Source organism: Clupea harengus, unplaced genomic scaffold, assembly GCF_900700415.2.
Source record: "Clupea harengus unplaced genomic scaffold, Ch_v2.0.2, whole genome shotgun sequence".
Taxonomy (NCBI): Eukaryota; Metazoa; Chordata; class Actinopteri; order Clupeiformes; family Clupeidae; genus Clupea; species Clupea harengus.
Window position 1 is genome coordinate 81750 of NW_024879605.1, and position 27866 is coordinate 109615.

General features: G+C 43.7%; 3 protein-coding genes across 3 annotated transcripts; all 3 read right to left on the reverse strand.

Annotated features, from left to right (window-relative positions):
- Positions 1 to 124: 124 nt before the first annotated feature.
- Positions 125 to 18077, reverse strand: LOC122129175 (piggyBac transposable element-derived protein 4-like). Its single transcript, XM_042704227.1, has 2 exons — positions 17945 to 18077; positions 125 to 1257 (listed from the first exon to the last, which is right to left on the reverse strand). The coding sequence occupies exons 1-2, from the start codon at positions 18075 to 18077 to the stop codon at positions 125 to 127; spliced, it is 1266 nt and encodes a 421-aa protein (XP_042560161.1).
- Positions 9258 to 18140, reverse strand: LOC122129173 (piggyBac transposable element-derived protein 4-like). The gene is made up of 2 exons (XM_042704225.1): positions 18078 to 18140; positions 9258 to 14108 (listed from the first exon to the last, which is right to left on the reverse strand). Exon 2 carries the CDS (start codon positions 14106 to 14108, stop codon positions 12843 to 12845), a length of 1266 nt encoding a protein of 421 aa, XP_042560159.1. The 5' UTR covers positions 18078 to 18140; the 3' UTR covers positions 9258 to 12842.
- On the reverse strand, positions 17922 to 27845 carry LOC122129174 (piggyBac transposable element-derived protein 4-like). Its single transcript, XM_042704226.1, has 2 exons — positions 25326 to 27845; positions 17922 to 21998 (listed from the first exon to the last, which is right to left on the reverse strand). The coding sequence occupies exons 1-2, from the start codon at positions 25456 to 25458 to the stop codon at positions 20866 to 20868; spliced, it is 1266 nt and encodes a 421-aa protein (XP_042560160.1). The 5' UTR covers positions 25459 to 27845; the 3' UTR covers positions 17922 to 20865.
- Between the last annotated feature and the right edge of the window lie 21 nt (positions 27846 to 27866).

The following is a 27866-nucleotide window of genomic DNA, read 5'->3' on the forward strand; positions in this document are numbered from 1 at the left end:
GTAATGGGCCTGGCATGTCATTGTGGCATTCTGTCCCCACAACCATCAGTTTTGAAATCCCAAAAGACTATACAAATATGGACTCTTCAGCTGTAGGTTATATCTCAATAGATTACAGAAAAGATCATTCCTCATCATGCCAAGCATTAAAACAGTTTCTCTCTGGTAGAAGGCAAAGGTAGACATGACATGCTCTGCACTTCCAAAGGGTTTTTGCTTGCTTTCCCCTATGCTTCCTGCAATATGCACAGGTCTTGCGGTTAGCATGAGCCTTCTTCCCACCATCAGTGTTCAGCTCAACCCCACAAACTGGAATGTGCAAATCACTGTCCTCCTTTACAGGAGCCTTTTGTGTCTGAGTGACACCACACAGCTGTTCAGTGAGCTCCTCCCTGAAAGCCTTCTGGGTCATGCTGTCCTTGTGCATGTTTTGCATGAGTTCTTTGTGGAGAAGGTAGGCATTTGTTGCAGCAATATCCAGGAAGTGAATAAAGAGTTTCCTGTACCACTTCATGGTTTTGTGCTGTGCTGTGTAATACTGGATCAACTCTCCTGGGAAACCTCCCATGAACTCCTCCACACCTCCCATGAACTTGTTGTATTCTACCACAGGTGAGGGGCATGGAAAGGACTGTGAAGACCAGACACCCTGTCTGGATTTCACTCTTCTCTTTACTGTATCCCCAGTGTAGGCTGCATGGATGGTGGAGCAGACAGACACCTCTTGTGTGTCCATCCATTTCACATAAACAAGAGGACCATCCCTTATCCAGCGGTACGTTCCTCCAGGGGACTTTTTTGTCAGTACATTGACATCACTGCGTGGACAGTCCCTCCGGGAATCTCGGTATGTTCCACAAGCACCAAACTTGAAAGCCAACAAGTCCTTGAAAAGCTTTGGGCTTGTATAGAAATCGTCCATGTACACGTGGTATCCAGATCCCAAATACTTTATGTCAATCAGTGACATGACAGAGTCATAAGAGAGGCCTTGCACTGTGGGGAAGTTGTTCTTTCCCGTGTATACGGAAAAGTCCAAAGTGTACCCATTGCTGGAGTCTGCTAGCACAAACAACTTGAAATCATTTGAAATGGTATGTCCTTTGCAAGCCACCATATGCTGATCCACAGCAATGTTCCTGTGGGGATGATAGAATGCCTTACAGGCATTCTGGATGGTGTTCATGAGGGGTTTGAGCCGGAACAGTCCGTCGTGTGCTGAGGTTCCAGTCTGGGCATCATTCACTCTCTCCTCATCTGGGTCGCTCATGTGCACATTCCAGGATATTGTTCTGTTCAACTCTGCCGGGAAAGGGAGTGAGAAGATGGTATTCTTCCAGTTGTCATTAATGTCACGCAGCTTGATCATGCCCATGTAGAATAACAGTCCAATGTATGACATATATGATTCAAAATCACCGTGCAGTTGACGGCAGTAACCTGAAATAATACACCCAACTAAGAGCAAATCATGGCATGCGTTTTACTCCCTATAAGTTAACCAACAGCATACATTGAGCTAGAGTCAAATGAATATACAAGACAAGAGTAAAATGAATATAACTTACTCAATACAAATATCTTCAGCGGGGTCAAAACGAAGCTCAAAGTGGATGCGTTCATCCTCAGTGTCTTCACCACTTTCATCCGAGGAGTGGTTGTCCTCCTCGCTCTCCAGATCAAGTTCCTCTTGAATCCGGTGCGAAGCCTCAGTAGCAGAGATAGGTAGCGGCATCTTGTGGCTCTTCAGTCGGAATGAAACCAACCCAACATGTGGACTTGTTTATACTGGTGAAATGGGGCGGTTTTTTTTTGCCACGTCATGACCCAATAGCGATCGCCAATTTACCATCCTCTTATCATATGAATAGACCCAATTTGCTAATGGGTGGGTCATTAGGAGCTGCGGCCTCAATCAGACACTGAAATGTGCAGGATTTTGGTTTTATTCTCCTTACAAAGTGTCCTTTGTATGTGTCTGTTTCGTCTGACACGTTGTTTTTCGAGACGACAAAAAGACAGTTGAACGTATTCAGAATTGTGTGTTTGTACTTTCCGGCCGGATACAATCACAATACTGCTAAATCGTCAGTGGGGCCAGCGAAAAAAAGCTCAAATCATACTCATAGTTCTTTTCCCGAAGCGTGTCCATATTCGCTAATATTTCTTACGAATTTGAGTGGTGTCGGAATGAGCAAGGATTTCCGTCTTTACGCGCAGTGTATAATGCTATTTGATAGGCTGTTATCCGATCGCGTTGACAACATTTGCCTTGCCAACAGTTGCTAGCGCAGAAAGTCTTCTGAATTCTGATGCTGCGTTCGTTTGACGTGTCTGTTTTATGACGTTTAAGGGCTATATAAACCCCGTCTTCTCAAGAATTATTCATTCAGCGCACTACCGCTGGAGAGAGCGCCACGTTTACCGTCGTCTGTGAGACATTTTGGCAGCTCTCTCGCACATTGGGTAGGGATAAACCCAGCAAGGAGGAAACGTACTGCCGGTAGAGTGGGCACGTTTCCCCTCTGTCGAGCCTTCTTCCTATCCCGCAACCCTGGAGCCGTTCTTGGCTGGGTGAGTACTTGTAGGACATGTTTGCATTAGGTGACCGCTGAAATATACAGGCTTTTAATCAATTGGAAAAGTTCCACTTGAACTGGTTTGTTGCAGAACACCACCAAGCGTTTTCCTTTTGCTTAGCGGCTCATTTTGAGGCTGATAAAACTGGGAACCTTTGAATTCACTGCAGCCTACAAGAAGACTGTTTGGTGACAAGTCAGGGAGCGGTTCGCCGAACAGCTAGAAACGGATGATGCTGTCCATGGTGCTGAGATCTCCTTCATGCCAGCTGTAGCCTCGTCGGAGTTTTTGAGTTTAACAGTGAGACCAGGCCGTTGGCTGATTCGAAATTTCTTCGCAAAAGTGCCAAATATGGTTATAATCTAGAAAACTTAAGAAATAACACGAGACTACAAGGAATGTAATAAATACATTTTTTATTTAAATCAAATGTAAAGATACCCTTACAAAAACCTTCTTTCAGTGGACTTGAGACTTACAACACATTGTAAATATTTCTGGCCAAGACTTTTGAACTCTGAACCTTGTAAACATAGTTGTTCACTACACATAGGGTGATTTCAGCCTTCAGCAATTCTCTGGTTTCACTACTAAATATTAGTAACTTCAGAGTAACCTTTTCCTCTCCAAAACCAGTGTCCCTACACAATGAATATTGATGATATACTGTAGGTGCAAACAAACATTTGATTGCCCCTCCCCATTGTCACTGCTCATGGCCCACCTGTGAAATACAATGGCCAATAGGTAATGGGCCTGGCATGTCATTGTGGCATTCTGTCCCCACAACCATCAGTTTTGAAATCCCAAAAGACTATACAAATATGGACTCTTCAGCTGTAGGTTATATCTCAATAGATTACAGAAAAGATCATTCCTCATCATGCCAAGCATTAAAACAGTTTCTCTCTGGTAGAAGGCAAAGGTAGACATGACATGCTCTGCACTTCCAAAGGGTTTTTGCTTGCTTTCCCCTATGCTTCCTGCAATATGCACAGGTCTTGCGGTTAGCATGAGCCTTCTTCCCACCATCAGTGTTCAGCTCAACCCCACAAACTGGAATGTGCAAATCACTGTCCTCCTTTACAGGAGCCTTTTGTGTCTGAGTGACACCACACAGCTGTTCAGTGAGCTCCTCCCTGAAAGCCTTCTGGGTCATGCTGTCCTTGTGCATGTTTTGCATGAGTTCTTTGTGGAGAAGGTAGGCATTTGTTGCAGCAATATCCAGGAAGTGAATAAAGAGTTTCCTGTACCACTTCATGGTTTTGTGCTGTGCTGTGTAATACTGGATCAACTCTCCTGGGAAACCTCCCATGAACTCCTCCACACCTCCCATGAACTTGTTGTATTCTACCACAGGTGAGGGGCATGGAAAGGACTGTGAAGACCAGACACCCTGTCTGGATTTCACTCTTCTCTTTACTGTATCCCCAGTGTAGGCTGCATGGATGGTGGAGCAGACAGACACCTCTTGTGTGTCCATCCATTTCACATAAACAAGAGGACCATCCCTTATCCAGCGGTACGTTCCTCCAGGGGACTTTTTTGTCAGTACATTGACATCACTGCGTGGACAGTCCCTCCGGGAATCTCGGTATGTTCCACAAGCACCAAACTTGAAAGCCAACAAGTCCTTGAAAAGCTTTGGGCTTGTATAGAAATCGTCCATGTACACGTGGTATCCAGATCCCAAATACTTTATGTCAATCAGTGACATGACAGAGTCATAAGAGAGGCCTTGCACTGTGGGGAAGTTGTTCTTTCCCGTGTATACGGAAAAGTCCAAAGTGTACCCATTGCTGGAGTCTGCTAGCACAAACAACTTGAAATCATTTGAAATGGTATGTCCTTTGCAAGCCACCATATGCTGATCCACAGCAATGTTCCTGTGGGGATGATAGAATGCCTTACAGGCATTCTGGATGGTGTTCATGAGGGGTTTGAGCCGGAACAGTCCGTCGTGTGCTGAGGTTCCAGTCTGGGCATCATTCACTCTCTCCTCATCTGGGTCGCTCATGTGCACATTCCAGGATATTGTTCTGTATCTGTCTCTTGCCATCAACTCTGCCGGGAAAGGGAGTGAGAAGATGGTATTCTTCCAGTTGTCATTAATGTCACGCAGCTTGATCATGCCCATGTAGAATAACAGTCCAATGTATTTGTAGAATTCAGCAACTCCAACATCCACCCATCTGTACGTTGCACCTCTGGCTATGTTCCCAGCAGCTTGCTTGTTGGTGTTTTGGCAGAGGGTTTCCACAGCATCCTCTGAAAAGAACAACTTGAAGAGGTCCAGAGGAGTGTGGTTGTCTGCTGCACTCAGCTGCACACCAGGCTCCCTTGCAGGAAGAAACGGCAGTGTTGATGGAGTGGCATCGTCATCATTTTCTGTCTTCCATGACCACGCATCCTGTTTGGGCTGACATCGTGCTCTTTTCCTTGGCGGTGCGGGTGCAATGTTCTCCAAGTTTCTGTAAGTTACAGTAAATTAAAAAAGGTTAGTCTTTCGTTTTATGTTCATGCATTTTTAAAACATAGAATTTCCGCGCTGCAGTTCACACATTAGACAGACCATGCATGACAACTACATATATTTACATGTCTTTCTATAATCACTTCACCAGTTTCGATCATTTACACCTCATTAGTTTCGACTTAAGCCTACTCATAAGTATTATAATAGCATACATTAATGATTTCTAACAGGAGTAAAACATGTTTTTAGCGTTTGTATGTTTACATCACTGGCTGCTATATAGCCACCGTGTAAGCCTTTGTTTTACTCCTTTCTGCGCAGACAACATACTCCAAACGTCCACCTTATACTTAACTCTGAGCATGATATGCCTTTACTGTATAATAGTCTTAGCGACATATATGATTCAAAATCACCGTGCAGTTGACGGCAGTAACCTGAAATAATACACCCAACTAAGAGCAAATCATGGCATGCGTTTTACTCCCTATAAGTTAACCAACAGCATACATTGAGCTAGAGTCAAATGAATATACAAGACAAGAGTAAAATGAATATAACTTACTCAATACAAATATCTTCAGCGGGGTCAAAACGAAGCTCAAAGTGGATGCGTTCATCCTCAGTGTCTTCACCACTTTCATCCGAGGAGTGGTTGTCCTCCTCGCTCTCCAGATCAAGTTCCTCTTGAATCCGGTGCGAAGCCTCAGTAGCAGAGATAGGTAGCGGCATCTTGTGGCTCTTCAGTCGGAATGAAACCAACCCAACATGTGGACTTGTTTATACTGGTGAAATGGGGCGGTTTTTTTTTTGCCACGTCATGACCCAATAGCGATCGCCAATTTACCATCCTCTTATCATATGAATAGACCCAATTTGCTAATGGGTGGGTCATTAGGAGCTGCGGCCTCAATCAGACACTGAAATGTGCAGGATTTTGGTTTTATTCTCCTTACAAAGTGTCCTTTTTATGTGTCTGTTTCGTCTGACACGTTGTTTTTCGAGACGACAAAAAGACAGTTGAACGTATTCAGAATTGTGTGTTTGTACTTTCCGGCCGGATACAATCACAATACTGCTAAATCGTCAGTGGGGCCAGCGAAAAAAAGCTCAAATCATACTCATAGTTCTTTTCCCGAAGCGTGTCCATATTCGCTAATATTTCTTACGAATTTGAGTGGTGTCGGAATGAGCAAGGATTTCCGTCTTTACGCGCAGTGTATAATGCTATTTGATAGGCTGTTATCCGATCGCGTTGACAACATTTGCCTTGCCAACAGTTGCTAGCGCAGAAAGTCTTCTGAATTCTGATGCTGCGTTCGTTTGACGTGTCTGTTTTATGACGTTTAAGGGCTATATAAACCCCGTCTTCTCAAGAATTATTCATTCAGCGCACTACCGCTGGAGAGAGCGCCACGTTTACCGTCGTCTGTGAGACATTTTGGCAGCTCTCTCGCACATTGGGTAGGGATAAACCCAGCAAGGAGGAAACGTACTGCCGGTAGAGTGGGCACGTTTCCCCTCTGTCGAGCCTTCTTCCTATCCCGCAACCCTGGAGCCGTTCTTGGCTGGGTGAGTACTTTAACTGACGGGTTGACTCGGTCAGGGCTTTGGACTCACGCGAGAAATCTGAGACAGTTGAAAGTGCTAAGAATTGTGGACTGTGACTGACTGTATTTAGCCAGAAGTGGCCATTTACGCAGTATAGCCACATTGTAAATAAAAATAAAAATAAAAAAAGTTTGTATTGATTCGTTTTTAGAAGTGAAGCCTGATTTGGTAGAAAGTACAGCACAGCAGATACTCAAATGCTAAAGTTTGTACGTGTTGTACGTGTGGAAAATGAAGCAAGCCTCGACGAATTTTTTGTTTTCTAATTAGCCACAATTTTGTCAATGTTTGTTTTCAACATTTCATGTCTCTGTTTCATTTATTCATGGCCGAATCTAAGTGTAACTCGTTTGAAGCATCGCGGCAAAGGTGGACAGAAGAAGCTTTGCAATGAGCAGCTTTCGTTTGATTTACAGTGTTTTACCTCAGTCCTGACAACTTTAAATGACTGGAGATTTTCACAGCTTCTTTTCCAGATAGCTATACTCCATTTTATGCTGCTTTGTAATAGGAGTTTTATGTTAAGGCAGATGTATGTTAACAATCGAATCCAATTTACTGTTCCCTTTGCTTCTGAATGATTTCCTTTAAGAGCAAATAAAATGTATGGCTTGTAGGACATGTTTGCATTAGGTGACCGCTGAAATATACAGGCTTTTAATCAATTGGAAAAGTTCCACTTGAACTGGTTTGTTGCAGAACACCACCAAGCGTTTTCCTTTTGCTTAGCGGCTCATTTTGAGGCTGATAAAACTGGGAACCTTTGAATTCACTGCAGCCTACAAGAAGACTGTTTGGTGACAAGTCAGGGAGCGGTTCGCCGAACAGCTAGAAACGGATGATGCTGTCCATGGTGCTGAGATCTCCTTCATGCCAGCTGTAGCCTCGTCGGAGTTTTTGAGTTTAACAGTGAGACCAGGCCGTTGGCTGATTCGAAATTTCTTCGCAAAAGTGCCAAATATGGTTATAATCTAGAAAACTTAAGAAATAACACGAGACTACAAGGAATGTAATAAATACATTTTTTATTTAAATCAAATGTAAAGATACCCTTACAAAAACCTTCTTTCAGTGGACTTGAGACTTACAACACATTGTAAATATTTCTGGCCAAGACTTTTGAACTCTGAACCTTGTAAACATAGTTGTTCACTACACATAGGGTGATTTCAGCCTTCAGCAATTCTCTGGTTTCACTACTAAATATTAGTAACTTCAGAGTAACCTTTTCCTCTCCAAAACCAGTGTCCCTACACAATGAATATTGATGATATACTGTAGGTGCAAACAAACATTTGATTGCCCCTCCCCATTGTCACTGCTCATGGCCCACCTGTGAAATACAATGGCCAATAGGTAATGGGCCTGGCATGTCATTGTGGCATTCTGTCCCCACAACCATCAGTTTTGAAATCCCAAAAGACTATACAAATATGGACTCTTCAGCTGTAGGTTATATCTCAATAGATTACAGAAATGATCATTCCTCATCATGCCAAGCATTAAAACAGTTTCTCTCTGGTAGAAGGCAAAGGTAGACATGACATGCTCTGCACTTCCAAAGGGTTTTTGCTTGCTTTCCCCTATGCTTCCTGCAATATGCACAGGTCTTGCGGTTAGCATGAGCCTTCTTCCCACCATCAGTGTTCAGCTCAACCCCACAAACTGGAATGTGCAAATCACTGTCCTCCTTTACAGGAGCCTTTTGTGTCTGAGTGACACCACACAGCTGTTCAGTGAGCTCCTCCCTGAAAGCCTTCTGGGTCATGCTGTCCTTGTGCATGTTTTGCATGAGTTCTTTGTGGAGAAGGTAGGCATTTGTTGCAGCAATATCCAGGAAGTGAATAAAGAGTTTCCTGTACCACTTCATGGTTTTGTGCTGTGCTGTGTAATACTGGATCAACTCTCCTGGGAAACCTCCCATGAACTCCTCCACACCTCCCATGAACTTGTTGTATTCTACCACAGGTGAGGGGCATGGAAAGGACTGTGAAGACCAGACACCCTGTCTGGATTTCACTCTTCTCTTTACTGTATCCCCAGTGTAGGCTGCATGGATGGTGGAGCAGACAGACACCTCTTGTGTGTCCATCCATTTCACATAAACAAGAGGACCATCCCTTATCCAGCGGTACGTTCCTCCAGGGGACTTTTTTGTCAGTACATTGACATCACTGCGTGGACAGTCCCTCCGGGAATCTCGGTATGTTCCACAAGCACCAAACTTGAAAGCCAACAAGTCCTTGAAAAGCTTTGGGCTTGTATAGAAATCGTCCATGTACACGTGGTATCCAGATCCCAAATACTTTATGTCAATCAGTGACATGACAGAGTCATAAGAGAGGCCTTGCACTGTGGGGAAGTTGTTCTTTCCCGTGTATACGGAAAAGTCCAAAGTGTACCCATTGCTGGAGTCTGCTAGCACAAACAACTTGAAATCATTTGAAATGGTATGTCCTTTGCAAGCCACCATATGCTGATCCACAGCAATGTTCCTGTGGGGATGATAGAATGCCTTACAGGCATTCTGGATGGTGTTCATGAGGGGTTTGAGCCGGAACAGTCCGTCGTGTGCTGAGGTTCCAGTCTGGGCATCATTCACTCTCTCCTCATCTGGGTCGCTCATGTGCACATTCCAGGATATTGTTCTGTATCTGTCTCTTGCCATCAACTCTGCCGGGAAAGGGAGTGAGAAGATGGTATTCTTCCAGTTGTCATTAATGTCACGCAGCTTGATCATGCCCATGTAGAATAACAGTCCAATGTATTTGTAGAATTCAGCAACTCCAACATCCACCCATCTGTACGTTGCACCTCTGGCTATGTTCCCAGCAGCTTGCTTGTTGGTGTTTTGGCAGAGGGTTTCCACAGCATCCTCTGAAAAGAACAACTTGAAGAGGTCCAGAGGAGTGTGGTTGTCTGCTGCACTCAGCTGCACACCAGGCTCCCTTGCAGGAAGAAACGGCAGTGTTGATGGAGTGGCATCGTCATCATTTTCTGTCTTCCATGACCACGCATCCTGTTTGGGCTGACATCGTGCTCTTTTCCTTGGCGGTGCGGGTGCAATGTTCTCCAAGTTTCTGTAAGTTACAGTAAATTAAAAAAGGTTAGTCTTTCGTTTTATGTTCATGCATTTTTAAAACATAGAATTTCCGCGCTGCAGTTCACACATTAGACAGACCATGCATGACAACTACATATATTTACATGTCTTTCTATAATCACTTCACCAGTTTCGATCATTTACACCTCATTAGTTTCGACTTAAGCCTACTCATAAGTATTATAATAGCATACATTAATGATTTCTAACAGGAGTAAAACATGTTTTTAGCGTTTGTATGTTTACATCACTGGCTGCTATATAGCCACCGTGTAAGCCTTTGTTTTACTCCTTTCTGCGCAGACAACATACTCCAAACGTCCACCTTATACTTAACTCTGAGCATGATATGCCTTTACTGTATAATAGTCTTAGCGACATATATGATTCAAAATCACCGTGCAGTTGACGGCAGTAACCTGAAATAATACACCCAACTAAGAGCAAATCATGGCATGCGTTTTACTCCCTATAAGTTAACCAACAGCATACATTGAGCTAGAGTCAAATGAATATACAAGACAAGAGTAAAATGAATATAACTTACTCAATACAAATATCTTCAGCGGGGTCAAAACGAAGCTCAAAGTGGATGCGTTCATCCTCAGTGTCTTCACCACTTTCATCCGAGGAGTGGTTGTCCTCCTCGCTCTCCAGATCAAGTTCCTCTTGAATCCGGTGCGAAGCCTCAGTAGCAGAGATAGGTAGCGGCATCTTGTGGCTCTTCAGTCGGAATGAAACCAACCCAACATGTGGACTTGTTTATACTGGTGAAATGGGGCGGTTTTTTTTTGCCACGTCATGACCCAATAGCGATCGCCAATTTACCATCCTCTTATCATATGAATAGACCCAATTTGCTAATGGGTGGGTCATTAGGAGCTGCGGCCTCAATCAGACACTGAAATGTGCAGGATTTTGGTTTTATTCTCCTTACAAAGTGTCCTTTTTATGTGTCTGTTTCGTCTGACACGTTGTTTTTCGAGACGACAAAAAGACAGTTGAACGTATTCAGAATTGTGTGTTTGTACTTTCCGGCCGGATACAATCACAATACTGCTAAATCGTCAGTGGGGCCAGCGAAAAAAAGCTCAAATCATACTCATAGTTCTTTTCCCGAAGCGTGTCCATATTCGCTAATATTTCTTACGAATTTGAGTGGTGTCGGAATGAGCAAGGATTTCCGTCTTTACGCGCAGTGTATAATGCTATTTGATAGGCTGTTATCCGATCGCGTTGACAACATTTGCCTTGCCAACAGTTGCTAGCGCAGAAAGTCTTCTGAATTCTGATGCTGCGTTCGTTTGACGTGTCTGTTTTATGACGTTTAAGGGCTATATAAACCCCGTCTTCTCAAGAATTATTCATTCAGCGCACTACCGCTGGAGAGAGCGCCACGTTTACCGTCGTCTGTGAGACATTTTGGCAGCTCTCTCGCACATTGGGTAGGGATAAACCCAGCAAGGAGGAAACGTACTGCCGGTAGAGTGGGCACGTTTCCCCTCTGTCGAGCCTTCTTCCTATCCCGCAACCCTGGAGCCGTTCTTGGCTGGGTGAGTACTTTAACTGACGGGTTGACTCGGTCAGGGCTTTGGACTCACGCGAGAAATCTGAGACAGTTGAAAGTGCTAAGAATTGTGGACTGTGACTGACTGTATTTAGCCAGAAGTGGCCATTTACGCAGTATAGCCACATTGTAAATAAAAATAAAAATAAAAAAAGTTTGTATTGATTCGTTTTTAGAAGTGAAGCCTGATTTGGTAGAAAGTACAGCACAGCAGATACTCAAATGCTAAAGTTTGTACGTGTTGTACGTGTGGAAAATGAAGCAAGCCTCGACGAATTTTTTGTTTTCTAATTAGCCACAATTTTGTCAATGTTTGTTTTCAACATTTCATGTCTCTGTTTCATTTATTCATGGCCGAATCTAAGTGTAACTCGTTTGAAGCATCGCGGCAAAGGTGGACAGAAGAAGCTTTGCAATGAGCAGCTTTCGTTTGATTTACAGTGTTTTACCTCAGTCCTGACAACTTTAAATGACTGGAGATTTTCACAGCTTCTTTTCCAGATAGCTATACTCCATTTTATGCTGCTTTGTAATAGGAGTTTTATGTTAAGGCAGATGTATGTTAACAATCGAATCCAATTTACTGTTCCCTTTGCTTCTGAATGATTTCCTTTAAGAGCAAATAAAATGTATGGCTTGTAGGACATGTTTGCATTAGGTGACCGCTGAAATATACAGGCTTTTAATCAATTGGAAAAGTTCCACTTGAACTGGTTTGTTGCAGAACACCACCAAGCGTTTTCCTTTTGCTTAGCGGCTCATTTTGAGGCTGATAAAACTGGGAACCTTTGAATTCACTGCAGCCTACAAGAAGACTGTTTGGTGACAAGTCAGGGAGCGGTTCGCCGAACAGCTAGAAACGGATGATGCTGTCCATGGTGCTGAGATCTCCTTCATGCCAGCTGTAGCCTCGTCGGAGTTTTTGAGTTTAACAGTGAGACCAGGCCGTTGGCTGATTCGAAATTTCTTCGCAAAAGTGCCAAATATGGTTATAATCTAGAAAACTTAAGAAATAACACGAGACTACAAGGAATGTAATAAATACATTTTTTATTTAAATCAAATGTAAAGATACCCTTACAAAAACCTTCTTTCAGTGGACTTGAGACTTACAACACATTGTAAATATTTCTGGCCAAGACTTTTGAACTCTGAACCTTGTAAACATAGTTGTTCACTACACATAGGGTGATTTCAGCCTTCAGCAATTCTCTGGTTTCACTACTAAATATTAGTAACTTCAGAGTAACCTTTTCCTCTCCAAAACCAGTGTCCCTACACAATGAATATTGATGATATACTGTAGGTGCAAACAAACATTTGATTGCCCCTCCCCATTGTCACTGCTCATGGCCCACCTGTGAAATACAATGGCCAATAGGTAATGGGCCTGGCATGTCATTGTGGCATTCTGTCCCCACAACCATCAGTTTTGAAATCCCAAAAGACTATACAAATATGGACTCTTCAGCTGTAGGTTATATCTCAATAGATTACAGAAATGATCATTCCTCATCATGCCAAGCATTAAAACAGTTTCTCTCTGGTAGAAGGCAAAGGTAGACATGACATGCTCTGCACTTCCAAAGGGTTTTTGCTTGCTTTCCCCTATGCTTCCTGCAATATGCACAGGTCTTGCGGTTAGCATGAGCCTTCTTCCCACCATCAGTGTTCAGCTCAACCCCACAAACTGGAATGTGCAAATCACTGTCCTCCTTTACAGGAGCCTTTTGTGTCTGAGTGACACCACACAGCTGTTCAGTGAGCTCCTCCCTGAAAGCCTTCTGGGTCATGCTGTCCTTGTGCATGTTTTGCATGAGTTCTTTGTGGAGAAGGTAGGCATTTGTTGCAGCAATATCCAGGAAGTGAATAAAGAGTTTCCTGTACCACTTCATGGTTTTGTGCTGTGCTGTGTAATACTGGATCAACTCTCCTGGGAAACCTCCCATGAACTCCTCCACACCTCCCATGAACTTGTTGTATTCTACCACAGGTGAGGGGCATGGAAAGGACTGTGAAGACCAGACACCCTGTCTGGATTTCACTCTTCTCTTTACTGTATCCCCAGTGTAGGCTGCATGGATGGTGGAGCAGACAGACACCTCTTGTGTGTCCATCCATTTCACATAAACAAGAGGACCATCCCTTATCCAGCGGTACGTTCCTCCAGGGGACTTTTTTGTCAGTACATTGACATCACTGCGTGGACAGTCCCTCCGGGAATCTCGGTATGTTCCACAAGCACCAAACTTGAAAGCCAACAAGTCCTTGAAAAGCTTTGGGCTTGTATAGAAATCGTCCATGTACACGTGGTATCCAGATCCCAAATACTTTATGTCAATCAGTGACATGACAGAGTCATAAGAGAGGCCTTGCACTGTGGGGAAGTTGTTCTTTCCCGTGTATACGGAAAAGTCCAAAGTGTACCCATTGCTGGAGTCTGCTAGCACAAACAACTTGAAATCATTTGAAATGGTATGTCCTTTGCAAGCCACCATATGCTGATCCACAGCAATGTTCCTGTGGGGATGATAGAATGCCTTACAGGCATTCTGGATGGTGTTCATGAGGGGTTTGAGCCGGAACAGTCCGTCGTGTGCTGAGGTTCCAGTCTGGGCATCATTCACTCTCTCCTCATCTGGGTCGCTCATGTGCACATTCCAGGATATTGTTCTGTATCTGTCTCTTGCCATCAACTCTGCCGGGAAAGGGAGTGAGAAGATGGTATTCTTCCAGTTGTCATTAATGTCACGCAGCTTGATCATGCCCATGTAGAATAACAGTCCATGCCTTTACTGTATAATAGTCTTAGCGACATATATGATTCAAAATCACCGTGCAGTTGACGGCAGTAACCTGAAATAATACACCCAACTAAGAGCAAATCATGGCATGCGTTTTACTCCCTATAAGTTAACCAACAGCATACATTGAGCTAGAGTCAAATGAATATACAAGACAAGAGTAAAATGAATATAACTTACTCAATACAAATATCTTCAGCGGGGTCAAAACGAAGCTCAAAGTGGATGCGTTCATCCTCAGTGTCTTCACCACTTTCATCCGAGGAGTGGTTGTCCTCCTCGCTCTCCAGATCAAGTTCCTCTTGAATCCGGTGCGAAGCCTCAGTAGCAGAGATAGGTAGCGGCATCTTGTGGCTCTTCAGTCGGAATGAAACCAACCCAACATGTGGACTTGTTTATACTGGTGAAATGGGGCGGTTTTTTTTTGCCACGTCATGACCCAATAGCGATCGCCAATTTACCATCCTCTTATCATATGAATAGACCCAATTTGCTAATGGGTGGGTCATTAGGAGCTGCGGCCTCAATCAGACACTGAAATGTGCAGGATTTTGGTTTTATTCTCCTTACAAAGTGTCCTTTTTATGTGTCTGTTTCGTCTGACACGTTGTTTTTCGAGACGACAAAAAGACAGTTGAACGTATTCAGAATTGTGTGTTTGTACTTTCCGGCCGGATACAATCACAATACTGCTAAATCGTCAGTGGGGCCAGCGAAAAAAAGCTCAAATCATACTCATAGTTCTTTTCCCGAAGCGTGTCCATATTCGCTAATATTTCTTACGAATTTGAGTGGTGTCGGAATGAGCAAGGATTTCCGTCTTTACGCGCAGTGTATAATGCTATTTGATAGGCTGTTATCCGATCGCGTTGACAACATTTGCCTTGCCAACAGTTGCTAGCGCAGAAAGTCTTCTGAATTCTGATGCTGCGTTCGTTTGACGTGTCTGTTTTATGACGTTTAAGGGCTATATAAACCCCGTCTTCTCAAGAATTATTCATTCAGCGTCTGTGAGACATTTTGGCAGCTCTCTCGCACATTGGGTAGGGATAAACCCAGCAAGGAGGAAACGTACTGCCGGTAGAGTGGGCACGTTTCCCCTCTGTCGAGCCTTCTTCCTATCCCGCAACCCTGGAGCCGTTCTTGGCTGGGTGAGTACTTTAACTGACGGGTTGACTCGGTCAGGGCTTTGGACTCACGCGAGAAATCTGAGACAGTTGAAAGTGCTAAGAATTGTGGACTGTGACTGACTGTATTTAGCCAGAAGTGGCCATTTACGCAGTATAGCCACATTGTAAATAAAAATAAAAATAAAAAAAGTTTGTATTGATTCGTTTTTAGAAGTGAAGCCTGATTTGGTAGAAAGTACAGCACAGCAGATACTCAAATGCTAAAGTTTGTACGTGTTGTACGTGTGGAAAATGAAGCAAGCCTCGACGAATTTTTTGTTTTCTAATTAGCCACAATTTTGTCAATGTTTGTTTTCAACATTTCATGTCTCTGTTTCATTTATTCATGGCCGAATCTAAGTGTAACTCGTTTGAAGCATCGCGGCAAAGGTGGACAGAAGAAGCTTTGCAATGAGCAGCTTTCGTTTGATTTACAGTGTTTTACCTCAGTCCTGACAACTTTAAATGACTGGAGATTTTCACAGCTTCTTTTCCAGATAGCTATACTCCATTTTATGCTGCTTTGTAATAGGAGTTTTATGTTAAGGCAGATGTATGTTAACAATCGAATCCAATTTACTGTTCCCTTTGCTTCTGAATGATTTCCTTTAAGAGCAAATAAAATGTATGGCTTGTAGGACATGTTTGCATTAGGTGACCGCTGAAATATACAGGCTTTTAATCAATTGGAAAAGTTCCACTTGAACTGGTTTGTTGCAGAACACCACCAAGCGTTTTCCTTTTGCTTAGCGGCTCATTTTGAGGCTGATAAAACTGGGAACCTTTGAATTCACTGCAGCCTACAAGAAGACTGTTTGGTGACAAGTCAGGGAGCGGTTCGCCGAACAGCTAGAAACGGATGATGCTGTCCATGGTGCTGAGATCTCCTTCATGCCAGCTGTAGCCTCGTCGGAGTTTTTGAGTTTAACAGTGAGACCAGGCCGTTGGCTGATTCGAAATTTCTTCGCAAAAGTGCCAAATATGGTTATAATCTAGAAAACTTAAGAAATAACACGAGACTACAAGGAATGTAATAAATACATTTTTTATTTAAATCAAATGTAAAGATACCCTTACAAAAACCTTCTTTCAGTGGACTTGAGACTTACAACACATTGTAAATATTTCTGGCCAAGACTTTTGAACTCTGAACCTTGTAAACATAGTTGTTCACTACACATAGGGTGATTTCAGCCTTCAGCAATTCTCTGGTTTCACTACTAAATATTAGTAACTTCAGAGTAACCTTTTCCTCTCCAAAACCAGTGTCCCTACACAATGAATATTGATGATATACTGTAGGTGCAAACAAACATTTGATTGCCCCTCCCCATTGTCACTGCTCATGGCCCACCTGTGAAATACAATGGCCAATAGGTAATGGGCCTGGCATGTCATTGTGGCATTCTGTCCCCACAACCATCAGTTTTGAAATCCCAAAAGACTATACAAATATGGACTCTTCAGCTGTAGGTTATATCTCAATAGATTACAGAAATGATCATTCCTCATCATGCCAAGCATTAAAACAGTTTCTCTCTGGTAGAAGGCAAAGGTAGACATGACATGCTCTGCACTTCCAAAGGGTTTTTGCTTGCTTTCCCCTATGCTTCCTGCAATATGCACAGGTCTTGCGGTTAGCATGAGCCTTCTTCCCACCATCAGTGTTCAGCTCAACCCCACAAACTGGAATGTGCAAATCACTGTCCTCCTTTACAGGAGCCTTTTGTGTCTGAGTGACACCACACAGCTGTTCAGTGAGCTCCTCCCTGAAAGCCTTCTGGGTCATGCTGTCCTTGTGCATGTTTTGCATGAGTTCTTTGTGGAGAAGGTAGGCATTTGTTGCAGCAATATCCAGGAAGTGAATAAAGAGTTTCCTGTACCACTTCATGGTTTTGTGCTGTGCTGTGTAATACTGGATCAACTCTCCTGGGAAACCTCCCATGAACTCCTCCACACCTCCCATGAACTTGTTGTATTCTACCACAGGTGAGGGGCATGGAAAGGACTGTGAAGACCAGACACCCTGTCTGGATTTCACTCTTCTCTTTACTGTATCCCCAGTGTAGGCTGCATGGATGGTGGAGCAGACAGACACCTCTTGTGTGTCCATCCATTTCACATAAACAAGAGGACCATCCCTTATCCAGCGGTACGTTCCTCCAGGGGACTTTTTTGTCAGTACATTGACATCACTGCGTGGACAGTCCCTCCGGGAATCTCGGTATGTTCCACAAGCACCAAACTTGAAAGCCAACAAGTCCTTGAAAAGCTTTGGGCTTGTATAGAAATCGTCCATGTACACGTGGTATCCAGATCCCAAATACTTTATGTCAATCAGTGACATGACAGAGTCATAAGAGAGGCCTTGCACTGTGGGGAAGTTGTTCTTTCCCGTGTATACGGAAAAGTCCAAAGTGTACCCATTGCTGGAGTCTGCTAGCACAAACAACTTGAAATCATTTGAAATGGTATGTCCTTTGCAAGCCACCATATGCTGATCCACAGCAATGTTCCTGTGGGGATGATAGAATGCCTTACAGGCATTCTGGATGGTGTTCATGAGGGGTTTGAGCCGGAACAGTCCGTCGTGTGCTGAGGTTCCAGTCTGGGCATCATTCACTCTCTCCTCATCTGGGTCGCTCATGTGCACATTCCAGGATATTGTTCTGTATCTGTCTCTTGCCATCAACTCTGCCGGGAAAGGGAGTGAGAAGATGGTATTCTTCCAGTTGTCATTAATGTCACGCAGCTTGATCATGCCCATGTAGAATAACAGTCCAATGTATTTGTAGAATTCAGCAACTCCAACATCCACCCATCTGTACGTTGCACCTCTGGCTATGTTCCCAGCAGCTTGCTTGTTGGTGTTTTGGCAGAGGGTTTCCACAGCATCCTCTGAAAAGAACAACTTGAAGAGGTCCAGAGGAGTGTGGTTGTCTGCTGCACTCAGCTGCACACCAGGCTCCCTTGCAGGAAGAAACGGCAGTGTTGATGGAGTGGCATCGTCATCATTTTCTGTCTTCCATGACCACGCATCCTGTTTGGGCTGACATCGTGCTCTTTTCCTTGGCGGTGCGGGTGCAATGTTCTCCAAGTTTCTGTAAGTTACAGTAAATTAAAAAAGGTTAGTCTTTCCTTTTATGTTCATGCATTTTTAAAACATAGAATTTCCGCGCTGCAGTTCACACATTAGACAGACCATGCATGACAACTACATATATTTACATGTCTTTCTATAATCACTTCACCAGTTTCGATCATTTACACCTCATTAGTTTCGACTTAAGCCTACTCATAAGTATTATAATAGCATACATTAATGATTTCTAACAGGAGTAAAACATGTTTTTAGCGTTTGTATGTTTACATCACTGGCTGCTATATAGCCACCGTGTAAGCCTTTGTTTTACTCCTTTCTGCGCAGACAACATACTCCAAACGTCCACCTTATACTTAACTCTGAGCATGATATGCCTTTACTGTATAATAGTCTTAGCGACATATATGATTCAAAATCACCGTGCAGTTGACGGCAGTAACCTGAAATAATACACCCAACTAAGAGCAAATCATGGCATGCGTTTTACTCCCTATAAGTTAACCAACAGCATACATTGAGCTAGAGTCAAATGAATATACAAGACAAGAGTAAAATGAATATAACTTACTCAATACAAATATCTTCAGCGGGGTCAAAACGAAGCTCAAAGTGGATGCGTTCATCCTCAGTGTCTTCACCACTTTCATCCGAGGAGTGGTTGTCCTCCTCGCTCTCCAGATCAAGTTCCTCTTGAATCCGGTGCGAAGCCTCAGTAGCAGAGATAGGTAGCGGCATCTTGTGGCTCTTCAGTCGGAATGAAACCAACCCAACATGTGGACTTGTTTATACTGGTGAAATGGGGCGGTTTTTTTTTTGCCACGTCATGACCCAATAGCGATCGCCAATTTACCATCCTCTTATCATATGAATAGACCCAATTTGCTAATGGGTGGGTCATTAGGAGCTGCGGCCTCAATCAGACACTGAAATGTGCAGGATTTTGGTTTTATTCTCCTTACAAAGTGTCCTTTTTATGTGTCTGTTTCGTCTGACACGTTGTTTTTCGAGACGACAAAAAGACAGTTGAACGTATTCAGAATTGTGTGTTTGTACTTTCCGGCCGGATACAATCACAATACTGCTAAATCGTCAGTGGGGCCAGCGAAAAAAAGCTCAAATCATACTCATAGTTCTTTTCCCGAAGCGTGTCCATATTCGCTAATATTTCTTACGAATTTGAGTGGTGTCGGAATGAGCAAGGATTTCCGTCTTTACGCGCAGTGTATAATGCTATTTGATAGGCTGTTATCCGATCGCGTTGACAACATTTGCCTTGCCAACAGTTGCTAGCGCAGAAAGTCTTCTGAATTCTGATGCTGCGTTCGTTTGACGTGTCTGTTTTATGACGTTTAAGGGCTATATAAACCCCGTCTTCTCAAGAATTATTCATTCAGCGCACTACCGCTGGAGAGAGCGCCACGTTTACCGTCGTCTGTGAGACATTTTGGCAGCTCTCTCGCACATTGGGTAGGGATAAACCCAGCAAGGAGGAAACGTACTGCCGGTAGAGTGGGCACGTTTCCCCTCTGTCGAGCCTTCTTCCTATCCCGCAACCCTGGAGCCGTTCTTGGCTGGGTGAGTACTTGTAGGACATGTTTGCATTAGGTGACCGCTGAAATATACAGGCTTTTAATCAATTGGAAAAGTTCCACTTGAACTGGTTTGTTGCAGAACACCACCAAGCGTTTTCCTTTTGCTTAGCGGCTCATTTTGAGGCTGATAAAACTGGGAACCTTTGAATTCACTGCAGCCTACAAGAAGACTGTTTGGTGACAAGTCAGGGAGCGGTTCGCCGAACAGCTAGAAACGGATGATGCTGTCCATGGTGCTGAGATCTCCTTCATGCCAGCTGTAGCCTCGTCGGAGTTTTTGAGTTTAACAGTGAGACCAGGCCGTTGGCTGATTCGAAATTTCTTCGCAAAAGTGCCAAATATGGTTATAATCTAGAAAACTTAAGAAATAACACGAGACTACAAGGAATGTAATAAATACATTTTTTATTTAAATCAAATGTAAAGATACCCTTACAAAAACCTTCTTTCAGTGGACTTGAGACTTACAACACATTGTAAATATTTCTGGCCAAGACTTTTGAACTCTGAACCTTGTAAACATAGTTGTTCACTACACATAGGGTGATTTCAGCCTTCAGCAATTCTCTGGTTTCACTACTAAATATTAGTAACTTCAGAGTAACCTTTTCCTCTCCAAAACCAGTGTCCCTACACAATGAATATTGATGATATACTGTAGGTGCAAACAAACATTTGATTGCCCCTCCCCATTGTCACTGCTCATGGCCCACCTGTGAAATACAATGGCCAATAGGTAATGGGCCTGGCATGTCATTGTGGCATTCTGTCCCCACAACCATCAGTTTTGAAATCCCAAAAGACTATACAAATATGGACTCTTCAGCTGTAGGTTATATCTCAATAGATTACAGAAATGATCATTCCTCATCATGCCAAGCATTAAAACAGTTTCTCTCTGGTAGAAGGCAAAGGTAGACATGACATGCTCTGCACTTCCAAAGGGTTTTTGCTTGCTTTCCCCTATGCTTCCTGCAATATGCACAGGTCTTGCGGTTAGCATGAGCCTTCTTCCCACCATCAGTGTTCAGCTCAACCCCACAAACTGGAATGTGCAAATCACTGTCCTCCTTTACAGGAGCCTTTTGTGTCTGAGTGACACCACACAGCTGTTCAGTGAGCTCCTCCCTGAAAGCCTTCTGGGTCATGCTGTCCTTGTGCATGTTTTGCATGAGTTCTTTGTGGAGAAGGTAGGCATTTGTTGCAGCAATATCCAGGAAGTGAATAAAGAGTTTCCTGTACCACTTCATGGTTTTGTGCTGTGCTGTGTAATACTGGATCAACTCTCCTGGGAAACCTCCCATGAACTCCTCCACACCTCCCATGAACTTGTTGTATTCTACCACAGGTGAGGGGCATGGAAAGGACTGTGAAGACCAGACACCCTGTCTGGATTTCACTCTTCTCTTTACTGTATCCCCAGTGTAGGCTGCATGGATGGTGGAGCAGACAGACACCTCTTGTGTGTCCATCCATTTCACATAAACAAGAGGACCATCCCTTATCCAGCGGTACGTTCCTCCAGGGGACTTTTTTGTCAGTACATTGACATCACTGCGTGGACAGTCCCTCCGGGAATCTCGGTATGTTCCACAAGCACCAAACTTGAAAGCCAACAAGTCCTTGAAAAGCTTTGGGCTTGTATAGAAATCGTCCATGTACACGTGGTATCCAGATCCCAAATACTTTATGTCAATCAGTGACATGACAGAGTCATAAGAGAGGCCTTGCACTGTGGGGAAGTTGTTCTTTCCCGTGTATACGGAAAAGTCCAAAGTGTACCCATTGCTGGAGTCTGCTAGCACAAACAACTTGAAATCATTTGAAATGGTATGTCCTTTGCAAGCCACCATATGCTGATCCACAGCAATGTTCCTGTGGGGATGATAGAATGCCTTACAGGCATTCTGGATGGTGTTCATGAGGGGTTTGAGCCGGAACAGTCCGTCGTGTGCTGAGGTTCCAGTCTGGGCATCATTCACTCTCTCCTCATCTGGGTCGCTCATGTGCACATTCCAGGATATTGTTCTGTTCAACTCTGCCGGGAAAGGGAGTGAGAAGATGGTATTCTTCCAGTTGTCATTAATGTCACGCAGCTTGATCATGCCCATGTAGAATAACAGTCCAATGTATGACATATATGATTCAAAATCACCGTGCAGTTGACGGCAGTAACCTGAAATAATACACCCAACTAAGAGCAAATCATGGCATGCGTTTTACTCCCTATAAGTTAACCAACAGCATACATTGAGCTAGAGTCAAATGAATATACAAGACAAGAGTAAAATGAATATAACTTACTCAATACAAATATCTTCAGCGGGGTCAAAACGAAGCTCAAAGTGGATGCGTTCATCCTCAGTGTCTTCACCACTTTCATCCGAGGAGTGGTTGTCCTCCTCGCTCTCCAGATCAAGTTCCTCTTGAATCCGGTGCGAAGCCTCAGTAGCAGAGATAGGTAGCGGCATCTTGTGGCTCTTCAGTCGGAATGAAACCAACCCAACATGTGGACTTGTTTATACTGGTGAAATGGGGCGTTTTTTTTTTGCCACGTCATGACCCAATAGCGATCGCCAATTTACCATCCTCTTATCATATGAATAGACCCAATTTGCTAATGGGTGGGTCATTAGGAGCTGCGGCCTCAATCAGACACTGAAATGTGCAGGATTTTGGTTTTATTCTCCTTACAAAGTGTCCTTTTTATGTGTCTGTTTCGTCTGACACGTTGTTTTTCGAGACGACAAAAAGACAGTTGAACGTATTCAGAATTGTGTGTTTGTACTTTCCGGCCGGATACAATCACAATACTGCTAAATCGTCAGTGGGGCCAGCGAAAAAAAGCTCAAATCATACTCATAGTTCTTTTCCCGAAGCGTGTCCATATTCGCTAATATTTCTTACGAATTTGAGTGGTGTCGGAATGAGCAAGGATTTCCGTCTTTACGCGCAGTGTATAATGCTATTTGATAGGCTGTTATCCGATCGCGTTGACAACATTTGCCTTGCCAACAGTTGCTAGCGCAGAAAGTCTTCTGAATTCTGATGCTGCGTTCGTTTGACGTGTCTGTTTTATGAGGTTTAAGGGCTATATAAACCCCGTCTTCTCAAGAATTATTCATTCAGCGCACTACCGCTGGAGAGAGCGCCACGTTTACCGTCGTCTGTGAGACATTTTGGCAGCTCTCTCGCACATTGGGTAGGGATAAACCCAGCAAGGAGGAAACGTACTGCCGGTAGAGTGGGCACGTTTCCCCTCTGTCGAGCCTTCTTCCTATCCCGCAACCCTGGAGCCGTTCTTGGCTGGGTGAGTACTTGTAGGACATGTTTGCATTAGGTGACCGCTGAAATATACAGGCTTTTAATCAATTGGAAAAGTTCCACTTGAACTGGTTTGTTGCAGAACACCACCAAGCGTTTTCCTTTTGCTTAGCGGCTCATTTTGAGGCTGATAAAACTGGGAACCTTTGAATTCACTGCAGCCTACAAGAAGACTGTTTGGTGACAAGTCAGGGAGCGGTTCGCCGAACAGCTAGAAACGGATGATGCTGTCCATGGTGCTGAGATCTCCTTCATGCCAGCTGTAGCCTCGTCGGAGTTTTTGAGTTTAACAGTGAGACCAGGCCGTTGGCTGATTCGAAATTTCTTCGCAAAAGTGCCAAATATGGTTATAATCTAGAAAACTTAAGAAATAACACGAGACTACAAGGAATGTAATAAATACATTTTTTATTTAAATCAAATGTAAAGATACCCTTACAAAAACCTTCTTTCAGTGGACTTGAGACTTACAACCCATTGTAAATATTTCTGGCCAAGACTTTTGAACTCTGAACCTTGTAAACATAGTTGTTCACTACACATAGGGTGATTTCAGCCTTCAGCAATTCTCTGGTTTCACTACTAAATATTAGTAACTTCAGAGTAACCTTTTCCTCTCCAAAACCAGTGTCCCTACACAATGAATATTGATGATATACTGTAGGTGCAAACAAACATTTGATTGCCCCTCCCCATTGTCACTGCTCATGGCCCACCTGTGAAATACAATGGCCAATAGGTAATGGGCCTGGCATGTCATTGTGGCATTCTGTCCCCACAACCATCAGTTTTGAAATCCCAAAAGACTATACAAATATGGACTCTTCAGCTGTAGGTTATATCTCAATAGATTACAGAAATGATCATTCCTCATCATGCCAAGCATTAAAACAGTTTCTCTCTGGTAGAAGGCAAAGGTAGACATGACATGCTCTGCACTTCCAAAGGGTTTTTGCTTGCTTTCCCCTATGCTTCCTGCAATATGCACAGGTCTTGCGGTTAGCATGAGCCTTCTTCCCACCATCAGTGTTCAGCTCAACCCCACAAACTGGAATGTGCAAATCACTGTCCTCCTTTACAGGAGCCTTTTGTGTCTGAGTGACACCACACAGCTGTTCAGTGAGCTCCTCCCTGAAAGCCTTCTGGGTCATGCTGTCCTTGTGCATGTTTTGCATGAGTTCTTTGTGGAGAAGGTAGGCATTTGTTGCAGCAATATCCAGGAAGTGAATAAAGAGTTTCCTGTACCACTTCATGGTTTTGTGCTGTGCTGTGTAATACTGGATCAACTCTCCTGGGAAACCTCCCATGAACTCCTCCACACCTCCCATGAACTTGTTGTATTCTACCACAGGTGAGGGGCATGGAAAGGACTGTGAAGACCAGACACCCTGTCTGGATTTCACTCTTCTCTTTACTGTATCCCCAGTGTAGGCTGCATGGATGGTGGAGCAGACAGACACCTCTTGTGTGTCCATCCATTTCACATAAACAAGAGGACCATCCCTTATCCAGCGGTACGTTCCTCCAGGGGACTTTTTTGTCAGTACATTGACATCACTGCGTGGACAGTCCCTCCGGGAATCTCGGTATGTTCCACAAGCACCAAACTTGAAAGCCAACAAGTCCTTGAAAAGCTTTGGGCTTGTATAGAAATCGTCCATGTACACGTGGTATCCAGATCCCAAATACTTTATGTCAATCAGTGACATGACAGAGTCATAAGAGAGGCCTTGCACTGTGGGGAAGTTGTTCTTTCCCGTGTATACGGAAAAGTCCAAAGTGTACCCATTGCTGGAGTCTGCTAGCACAAACAACTTGAAATCATTTGAAATGGTATGTCCTTTGCAAGCCACCATATGCTGATCCACAGCAATGTTCCTGTGGGGATGATAGAATGCCTTACAGGCATTCTGGATGGTGTTCATGAGGGGTTTGAGCCGGAACAGTCCGTCGTGTGCTGAGGTTCCAGTCTGGGCATCATTCACTCTCTCCTCATCTGGGTCGCTCATGTGCACATTCCAGGATATTGTTCTGTATCTGTCTCTTGCCATCAACTCTGCCGGGAAAGGGAGTGAGAAGATGGTATTCTTCCAGTTGTCATTAATGTCACGCAGCTTGATCATGCCCATGTAGAATAACAGTCCAATGTATTTGTAGAATTCAGCGACTCCAACATCCACCCATCTGTACGTTGCACCTCTGGCTATGTTCCCAGCAGCTTGCTTGTTGGTGTTTTGGCAGAGGGTTTCCACAGCATCCTCTGAAAAGAACAACTTGAAGAGGTCCAGAGGAGTGTGGTTGTCTGCTGCACTCAGCTGCACACCAGGCTCCCTTGCAGGAAGAAACGGCAGTGTTGATGGAGTGGCATCGTCATCATTTTCTGTCTTCCATGACCACGCATCCTGTTTGGGCTGACATCGTGCTCTTTTCCTTGGCGGTGCGGGTGCAATGTTCTCCAAGTTTCTGTAAGTTACAGTAAATTAAAAAAGGTTAGTCTTTCCTTTTATGTTCATGCATTTTTAAAACATAGAATTTCCGCGCTGCAGTTCACACATTAGACAGACCATGCATGACAACTACATATATTTACATGTCTTTCTATAATCACTTCACCAGTTTCGATCATTTACACCTCATTAGTTTCGACTTAAGCCTACTCATAAGTATTATAATAGCATACATTAATGATTTCTAACAGGAGTAAAACATGTTTTTAGCGTTTGTATGTTTACATCACTGGCTGCTATATAGCCACCGTGTAAGCCTTTGTTTTACTCCTTTCTGCGCAGACAACATACTCCAAACGTCCACCTTATACTTAACTCTGAGCATGATATGCCTTTACTGTATAATAGTCTTAGCGACATATATGATTCAAAATCACCGTGCAGTTGACGGCAGTAACCTGAAATAATACACCCAACTAAGAGCAAATCATGGCATGCGTTTTACTCCCTATAAGTTAACCAACAGCATACATTGAGCTAGAGTCAAATGAATATACAAGACAAGAGTAAAATGAATATAACTTACTCAATACAAATATCTTCAGCGGGGTCAAAACGAAGCTCAAAGTGGATGCGTTCATCCTCAGTGTCTTCACCACTTTCATCCGAGGAGTGGTTGTCCTCCTCGCTCTCCAGATCAAGTTCCTCTTGAATCCGGTGCGAAGCCTCAGTAGCAGAGATAGGTAGCGGCATCTTGTGGCTCTTCAGTCGGAATGAAACCAACCCAACATGTGGACTTGTTTATACTGGTGAAATGGGGCGTTTTTTTTTTGCCACGTCATGACCCAATAGCGATCGCCAATTTACCATCCTCTTATCATATGAATAGACCCAATTTGCTAATGGGTGGGTCATTAGGAGCTGCGGCCTCAATCAGACACTGAAATGTGCAGGATTTTGGTTTTATTCTCCTTACAAAGTGTCCTTTTTATGTGTCTGTTTCGTCTGACACGTTGTTTTTCGAGACGACAAAAAGACAGTTGAACGTATTCAGAATTGTGTGTTTGTACTTTCCGGCCGGATACAATCACAATACTGCTAAATCGTCAGTGGGGCCAGCGAAAAAAAGCTCAAATCATACTCATAGTTCTTTTCCCGAAGCGTGTCCATATTCGCTAATATTTCTTACGAATTTGAGTGGTGTCGGAATGAGCAAGGATTTCCGTCTTTACGCGCAGTGTATAATGCTATTTGATAGGCTGTTATCCGATCGCGTTGACAACATTTGCCTTGCCAACAGTTGCTAGCGCAGAAAGTCTTCTGAATTCTGATGCTGCGTTCGTTTGACGTGTCTGTTTTATGACGTTTAAGGGCTATATAAACCCCGTCTTCTCAAGAATTATTCATTCAGCGCACTACCGCTGGAGAGAGCGCCACGTTTACCGTCGTCTGTGAGACATTTTGGCAGCTCTCTCGCACATTGGGTAGGGATAAACCCAGCAAGGAGGAAACGTACTGCCGGTAGAGTGGGCACGTTTCCCCTCTGTCGAGCCTTCTTCCTATCCCGCAACCCTGGAGCCGTTCTTGGCTGGGTGAGTACTTGTAGGACATGTTTGCATTAGGTGACCGCTGAAATATACAGGCTTTTAATCAATTGGAAAAGTTCCACTTGAACTGGTTTGTTGCAGAACACCACCAAGCGTTTTCCTTTTGCTTAGCGGCTCATTTTGAGGCTGATAAAACTGGGAACCTTTGAATTCACTGCAGCCTACAAGAAGACTGTTTGGTGACAAGTCAGGGAGCGGTTCGCCGAACAGCTAGAAACGGATGATGCTGTCCATGGTGCTGAGATCTCCTTCATGCCAGCTGTAGCCTCGTCGGAGTTTTTGAGTTTAACAGTGAGACCAGGCCGTTGGCTGATTCGAAATTTCTTCGCAAAAGTGCCAAATATGGTTATAATCTAGAAAACTTAAGAAATAACACGAGACTACAAGGAATGTAATAAATACATTTTTTATTTAAATCAAATGTAAAGATACCCTTACAAAAACCTTCTTTCAGTGGACTTGAGACTTACAACCCTGATGGAG

Coding starts and splice junctions, on each gene's coding strand:
- LOC122129175 (XM_042704227.1), bottom strand. CDS start 18,077: ATGGGCATGATCAAGCTGCGTGACATTAATGACAACTGGAAGAATACC. Junction 1,258..17,944: donor TGTGCACATGAGCGACCCAG/ATGAGGAGAGAG, acceptor TGAGCGACCCAG/ATGAGGAGAGAGTGAATGAT.
- LOC122129174 (XM_042704226.1), bottom strand. CDS start 25,458: ATGGGCATGATCAAGCTGCGTGACATTAATGACAACTGGAAGAATACC. Junction 21,999..25,325: donor TGTGCACATGAGCGACCCAG/ATGAGGAGAGAG, acceptor TGAGCGACCCAG/ATGAGGAGAGAGTGAATGAT.
- LOC122129173 (XM_042704225.1), bottom strand. CDS start 14,108: ATGGGCATGATCAAGCTGCGTGACATTAATGACAACTGGAAGAATACC.